The 7,534-nt window shown below is 36.5% G+C and overlaps 2 protein-coding genes across 2 annotated transcripts; one reads left to right on the top strand and one right to left on the bottom strand.

Annotated features, from left to right (window-relative positions):
• Positions 1 to 560: 560 nt before the first annotated feature.
• Positions 561 to 2,887, top strand: LOC147862622 (uncharacterized). The gene is made up of 3 exons (XM_087321381.1): positions 561 to 708; positions 1,254 to 1,446; positions 2,375 to 2,887. The coding sequence occupies exons 1-3, from the start codon at positions 592 to 594 to the stop codon at positions 2,503 to 2,505; spliced, it is 441 nt and encodes a 146-aa protein (XP_087177507.1). The 5' UTR covers positions 561 to 591; the 3' UTR covers positions 2,506 to 2,887.
• A 534-nt stretch (positions 2,888 to 3,421) lies between these two features.
• On the bottom strand, positions 3,422 to 7,534 carry LOC147862623 (uncharacterized). The gene is made up of 8 exons (XM_087321380.1): positions 7,516 to 7,534; positions 7,185 to 7,271; positions 6,763 to 6,835; positions 6,088 to 6,173; positions 5,510 to 5,605; positions 4,293 to 4,367; positions 3,680 to 3,941; positions 3,422 to 3,592 (listed from the first exon to the last, which is right to left on the bottom strand). Coding segments are annotated over exons 1-8 (774 nt in total). The 5' UTR covers positions 7,518 to 7,534; the 3' UTR covers positions 3,422 to 3,499.

Genomic DNA, 7,534 nt, shown 5'->3' on the forward strand with positions numbered 1-7,534 from the left:
CATCATGATTCATGATGGAAGGATTACAGAAAAGCAGAGACAGAGACAGAGACAGAGACAGAAAGGCAGAGAGTAGAAGGCAAGGATCATTGTCGTCGATCACCATCCCCTGCTTAGCTTTGCTTTGCTTTGCTTGCTGATTATCCATCTTCTCCCCCTCCCTATAAAGACAGACAGACAGACAGACAGACAGAAAGAAGGGCCAAGGCAGACAGACATACATACATACATACAGACAGAATCTGAAGGAAGAGCAGGAAGAGGAGGAGGAGAAGACGACACAGACACAGACACAGACACAGACACACATCCACCCACACAGTCTGGGAGGGACATAGAGTCCCAGAGTTTTAGGTTTTCTTCAGAAGTAGCAGAAGATCAAGAGGAAAGAGAAACAGAACGGACAAGGAGATAGAGAGAGAGAGAGAGGGCTTGCAGCGGGAAAATCCACCTTAATCTGCCATTACTTCTCATCATCATCTTCTTCTTCTTCTTCTTCTTCTTCTTCTTCATCCTGCTCCTCTGTTGACTGTTTCGCTTTCTCTTCTGATCTTTTTTTGCCTCTACTCATTATCATCATCGTCGTAATCAATGACATTGTTGCCTTATTCTCCTGCTGCATATTCGCGGCCATGGAGGAAAGGAAGCAAGGCCAACAGGAAGAGACGAGGCCCCGAAGCCATTGATTTCTTCATCTGGACTGTGGAGGTTTTTAACACTATCTATCCGTCTATATCTGGATTCTATTTGATTTCATTTCTTCTTCTCTGCATTCTTTGATTTCTCTCCCTCTTGTTGTTACTACTATTCCGAGTTTCTCTTCCCATCGTCCTTTTTCCGACTTTTCTTCTTCCATCATTCCGTTCTCTTCATTTCTTTATCTGTTTTCCTCATTAGGTGTTTGTGTTCTACATTTTTCTTTCTTTTCCTTGTGTTGATCTCTGAGCTTTTGTCATCAGGAAAATGACAGCGTTTTCCTGTGGACACCTTTAATCCTAAATTACATGTATTTGGCATGTTTGCTTTACTTTCAATCACCTGATTTTTTGTTGCTGTCTGCTGCTGGCCTTCCATTTTAATAAGAAAAACTTCATTTTTGGTTCTATCTTTGCTGCTTGGTTCGATGTATTCTGTTTTCTCCAATCATTTAGATGTGTTTTTATCTGAGCGAGGTTGAGTTTTTGTTTTCTGATACCCATATTTTCTGTCATCTTTTTTCCATTTTGATATGCGTTTTTTTGCTCATTCTTTAGGATGCTGGAGCCTGGTTGGAGGACATTGGATTGGGAAGATACAAGGAAACCTTCAAGCAGAACTATGTCAATGGCGAGTTCCTTGATAAGCTATCTAATTTTACTACCGAAGAGATATTGCGGTTCATCAGGCGATCGAGAATGAAATGGGGTGACTTCTTTGTAATGTGTCAAGAGCTTCGTAGGGTGAAAGGTAAGGATGAAATATTCAAAGATTTGTTGCTGGCATTCATAGGTTAACTGTTTATGTTTAAAATTCGATTTGTTGTCTGGGGTGATGATGATGATGATATGTTAATGTTCACAGGGACCAACGTGTCCCATGAGAAGTAAGTGTTCAGGAGAATGAATGCATGTGTGGGGAGAAGTTCTTGGTATATATTCACATGAAACATTGCCAACTTAAGTAGTGAATATGATATTTATGGGATTCATGTATAATGTTATGAAGCCAGATTACAGGATTAGGCAGGCACTCCTGAGTTTCAGCTGGATATCTAGTCGGATATGATTCAATGCAATTTTAGGGTATACAAAAGATTTGATTAGTTTTGATTCATCAATATGACATGAAGTCGGATTATGCATATGGCTAGTCAACTTATGAAAGAGCATCTTGATTGATGTCTTCTTGTGACCTTGAATCTTATGCATAATATATGCATCCAACTGATCAATTATTGTGGTATATCATAAGTACATCAAGATAAGTCGATGAACACTATGCATATTTTGATTTAATGTCATATCAAGGAATCTGAACAACTCAAATATGTTTTGACTATCCAAAATTGCAATCCCTTAATCCAACCTTATATCACATATATAAATTCAAATAATTGAGTTACTCACTTTGTAAGTCTGGGAATGCATCATACAATATGCATACCAAATGCTCTCTCGTACAAAAATATTCATTTTGAACCAAATATTTTCATTCGTGCACACACTCGGATAATTGCAATTCCCTTGACTAGATATGAGATGCAGACTGGGCTTCAATGGAAACATAGGGTTATATACACTGTTTTCTTTGAACTGGGGATGGCAAACAATATGTTGCATTGGTCTTATTCCTTGAAAACAAACAGCTGAAAGGTTTCATTGGATGTTCTCTGCAGTTGCATGCTTACAAGGAGAGCAAGAGGTGAAAACACCATGGTGGGCACCTCGTTGTTTAAACATGATCTTTGTGAAATCTGCAAAACAGAATCGGCATGCCCGTGTGGTGTCATTGAAGTTTGATCCATGATGGAATTAATTCTTATCTTCAAATATTTTGCTTGAGGAGGTAGGGTTTTTAATTTTAGAATCAGGTAGATAAGATTTGTCTTTTAATTATTGAAGGTGCTGGAAAGCCCAAATTTTTTCTTCCAGTTAGAGTCTATTCAGAGCTTTGTCGCAACCCGTCAAGGTCTTAGGGAACGTGAGGAATCAGGTTTTTTTAGTACATGGAATAAGACCTTCAGATGTGGTGTTTTTGTTGAATTTCAGCATACCAAAATAAGCAAAAAGACTATATTCCTGAATTTTTTTCTCTTCTGAGTGTGTATCATTAGTTTGACATGAGTGGGGACTCAGATGTAAAGTTTTTATGAGCACTATTTATGAGGTGTTTAAGCATCTTTATGTAATTTTGTCATGTCTTTTGGGTGAAGGCTCATAAATCGTATTGTATCTCTTTTTGTCCGCTCATGAGAAAAGAGTTACAATCAACGAGAGGATGTTTCCTAACTTGGGAAAGAGAGAAAGAGGCTTGATTGTTATACATACATTTCATCCATAATTTTCATTCAAAGGTTATGATCCATGTTTTTCTTTCAAAGATTTCTTCCACTGCCGTAATCAATTGAATTTCATAATTGTTTGAATTTCAAACAGAGATAAGAGGGAACCAAATTGTCATTTGGTAAACTATAGCAAGTAATTGGATTTAAACCTGAATGTGTGGATTATTAAAAAACACCATCCCAGTAGCATACATAACATGAAGAGTGAGAACAATCTAATGAAACAATTGTGCGTATAACACATTTATGCTGTCAAGATTATGAACTGTCATGATATATTGGACATTGAGGATGAAAATGTGACCAAGTATATATGACTATAGTGAAAACACCATATTATTCTAAAGAGCTAAAAATTATAGAGGTTATAATTTCAAATTGTCTGAAGTAAATGTGATTTTTGGCATTTAAAATTCAAGAGATTAACAGTTCTCCTTATCCATGGTATATGATATATCATGCCTTAGCCATCTCCATTACAATGAAGTGTGCCCCTTGTTCTTTTGCTTGAAGGTCAAGTGTAACAGCATGATTATTGTTGCCAACAATCTGTGAGGGTCAAATTGAAATGTAAGTTGATTTATGATATAAGTTTAGATTTATATGACTATTCTTTAATTCCCAAATAAAGTATACCTCTAGAGCATCTCGTGCTTCTACCACAATGCTTTCATCTGCATTGTTATGGATGACAGCAAGAGACCCTTCAATGCAGACAACGTATGCTTGCCTCTTCTTCTCTACAACAAATTCTTGTTTAAAGCCAGCATCAGCTTCCGACACAAAGATGTTGGCATCTTGGTGGATGGGTATGATTCCTTCTTTTGTGTTTTCGTCTCCTTGAAACTTTTTATAGCTTGTAATAACATGATGGAGCTTGTTGTGTCGATCTTCTTTCCTATAAATGGGTTTGAAAAATAAATACATTATAAATGTCATTTAATTTGGAATGATGAAGCATTTGAGGTAATCTGAATTACTTATGAAAGGACACTATTTACAAGTGAGAAGTAATTGAATCTTTCTGGGACATGATGATAGAAATGGGATATGATCATGTAAATGTATTACAACAAATTCTTTTAGGCTTATCAATAAGATGATTTGACCCAATGTTACACGAAAACATTTGGCATGTATGAGCGGAATAAACACTGTAACTTTTGTCCGCTTACATGTTCAAACACAAAAGAGAATATCAAAAAAACTGTCAATGTAAATATTCGTTAAAAATGCTAGACATGTGTACCTGAAAATCCGTGACCCATAATTCGGATCATAGCCTAATCGGTCTGGCTTTATCCAAATTTGCAAGAAACGAAGTCTGCAAGGCAAGTGAATTCAAAATTTATTATTTTCACAAAATTTAACGAGTCGTTTCTTTAAGTCATGTAGAGTGAAACAAAAATAATGATTATTGATGAGCATTGAACTTATATTCAAGATTACGGAAAGGTTTATCACTTATAAATAAACCTCACTTTTATTCAAGATTTTGTGGCTCTATGCCTTGGATCGCTAGTCATGATGTGAACGAATTTTTATGCTCTCGGGGTGCTTGGGTATGCAAACATTTAAGTGACATCTTTTCTTTTGGGTGACCCTTAAGAGTAATATTATTTCTATGTGGAAACTCTCTCTCTCTCTCTCTCTCTCTCTCTCTCTCGTAATTAGCTTACCCTAGTGGTAAGTCATTTATATTACTAGCACTACATCTGTTAGATATAATTAATGATCAACCCCAAGTTGTCAAATTATCCCTATATGTGCACTTAGTGGGCATATTTCGTGATAACGCCCCAAATGACTACTATTGTGCAACCTAGCCATATGGGTAGATGAGTAGGACACAATGCTTTTAGGATGGAGCGAAGTAAGCTAATAGGATTGACTAATCAAGTGAACTACAAGAATATTTTGTGGGCAAGTTATGATGTACTTAGTCTTGAACTACGTGCCATTAACTTTAAGTACTTCTTGCACTAGCTTGTATCTAGGGAGGTATGTAATAGAATCTTTGTTTTCATATATCCATCTTTGTGATTGTAACTCTATGTCTGTCTAATCGATCCTCAAAATTTCTAACAACATCTTGGGTTTGAAACCTAATTTTCTCACCTCTCTATTACACCATATATATCTCTTATTTCACTAGATGCCACCATGGAATGTATGGGTTGAACACATGACCACCTAGTCTCCACTAGGAAACCTTACCAACTAAGCTACATCCATCTAGCCTCTCTCTCTCTCTCTCTCTCTCTCTCTCTCTCTCTCATTCATTTCGATACAATGTTTCATTTCGATACACATGGCATATTTGGAGGTTGTGGAGTTACCTTTGTTTTTGACACACAAACAAAGCATTCAAAACATTGTGGCTAACTCTCAAGACGATCTTATAATGCCATATATTCGAAGTATACGATTGCTTCAATGAAAGGACAGAGAGATCAGAGGTCTTACAATTGATTGCCATTGTTCATCTCCGAGTGTGTTACTCCACGTCCGGCGCTCATATATTGGATACTCCCTCTCCCGAGGGTCTCATGAACACCCATACTAAGAAAAGAAAAGAAAGAACGATGCAAAAGAAGTATTGGTTAGTAGGTAGCAAAACGATGTTTTGCCTACCATACACAAATCGAGACATAAAGTCATGATGGATCTGTTTTGTTTGTTTCCTGAACTCATCGAAATGTTAAAAAATATGAGACTTAAAAGGCCATGTGGGAATGGAAAACCTTTATTTCCATCGGTGGTGACGAGACCAAGGTCTGTATGTATGTGTGTGTGTGTGTGTGTGTGTTGTGTATACACTCTTTACAAACTCGGGTGTTCTTGTGGGCAAAGAATAGTGTGAAACCGAGCTCGATCAAACATAGAAACTACTAATCCAATCCACACACATATATACATATACATATATCAATATGTATGTATATACACACATATAACTATAGATAGGTATAGTCATAGATATATAGATATAGTCTTATTATAGATATAGATATATGTAGCTAAATGAGAGAGAGAGAGGATACCTGTCCTTGTGGGTGAGCTCTCCATTGACCACATATGTGAAGATCTCCATGTCCCTATGAGGATGCGTCCCAAACCCTGAGCGTGCCTTATCATCACCACCACATTATACATCCATTTCAATTGCTTAATTTTACTATCGATTCATCATCCAATTAATAACATGATCCTTTCAAATTAAACCATACTACGGTTACGTAATCGCCAAATACCGCGAAAGAAATTAATTCCTCGGTCACATAACATTACGAGCCCATCAATTGAATTCGTCGGTTGTAAGGATTCAAGGCTGCCGATTAATCAAATATGATCTTTGTACTACATAATTCTATCCTTCTAGCTCTTCAATTTGCTTTTTAACTACTCAAATGATCGAAATAAACACAATTACTTCGTCGAATTTCAGATATTCATTGAGCAATTAATTCAAAACTATGGTCTCGTCATCAGGTGGAACCTATTGGAGGGGGATCACTGATTCAGAGATTCAAAACTATGGTTCAGTCGGTGAATCTAGAAATTAGGGCAACAGATTGAAACACAATCAAAGAAGTATAAGAAATTGATCATCCATCCATTAGATCTAATTAAGAGATTGACCGATTGATTGGCCAATTAGGAAACCTACCTAAATTGTCATAATAAATCAAATGAGAGAATATAAATTGTAATAATACCTGTACCAGATCGTCATTGACCACTCGCAAACTCCCAAATTCGCTTCTCTTATGATCATAATACTCCGCGAAACTAATCAATTTTGAGACGAAAACCAAAAACTTAATCAACCCAATTTGCAAACACAATTATAGCAACCTATCTCCTTCCCATTACCAATAGCGATAATAATTGCCAAAAACTTCTTATGCTAAACTTGACTAGATTAGCCGCATGATTATCGTCATGGAAAACTCAAAAATTAATTGTTTTGACACGATCTAGAGGGCCTTGTCAGTTCTCCTAATTGCGATTAAATGGAATACCCAGAAGCAAAATTTGCGCTCTAATCACAATTAGACAAATTGAACATGATTCAAGCCTGGTCTTCCTGATGATGTACATGTCAACTACTAAATATTAAAAACGGACCCTTAATTACCTGAAATGGAACCGACTTTCTAGCCACGAAGTGGGCCGAGATACATACAAACTTGATGATGGGATGTGCCTCAGACTAATCGCCGCCCTACATAAATAACAATAATTAGATGAAAGATTAGTTAAAGGGATAATCGAAATAAGTAGGCATGAGCTAGGTTACATGAATAATTAGATGGGATAAATAAGATGAGGCAAGTTATAAGAGGGGATATCATATTGAATCAATCAATAAGTCCAAATGATTACATGATTAAGCATATAATATTAGTGATGGGCTTGGAGGGATGAATGACAGACAGTGTATGGATTAATTGAACTCCCAGACTTACATGGATAGATTGGTAGTAA

This window comes from Azolla caroliniana, unplaced genomic scaffold (assembly GCF_043228905.1).
Source record: "Azolla caroliniana isolate FFs.n. ecotype wild unplaced genomic scaffold, voAzoCaro1.0.p SCAF_6, whole genome shotgun sequence".
Taxonomy (NCBI): domain Eukaryota; kingdom Viridiplantae; phylum Streptophyta; class Polypodiopsida; order Salviniales; family Salviniaceae; genus Azolla; species Azolla caroliniana.

Bases quoted from the DNA above. Each gene is read 5' to 3' on its own strand.
- LOC147862623 (XM_087321380.1), bottom strand. The intron at 6,174-6,762 runs GTATTATTACAA...GGTGATGATAAG, and splicing joins TCAATGACGATCTGGTACAG to GCACGCTCAGGGTTTGGGAC. The intron at 3,593-3,679 runs GTATACTTTATT...TGACCCTCACAG, and splicing joins AAGCACGAGATGCTCTAGAG to ATTGTTGGCAACAATAATCA.
- LOC147862622 (XM_087321381.1), top strand. From the start codon at position 592: ATGACATTGTTGCCTTATTCTCCTGCTGCATATTCGCGGCCATGGAGG. The intron at 709-1,253 runs GTTTTTAACACT...CTCATTCTTTAG, and splicing joins TCTTCATCTGGACTGTGGAG to GATGCTGGAGCCTGGTTGGA. The intron at 1,447-2,374 runs GTAAGGATGAAA...TGTTCTCTGCAG, and splicing joins AGAGCTTCGTAGGGTGAAAG to TTGCATGCTTACAAGGAGAG.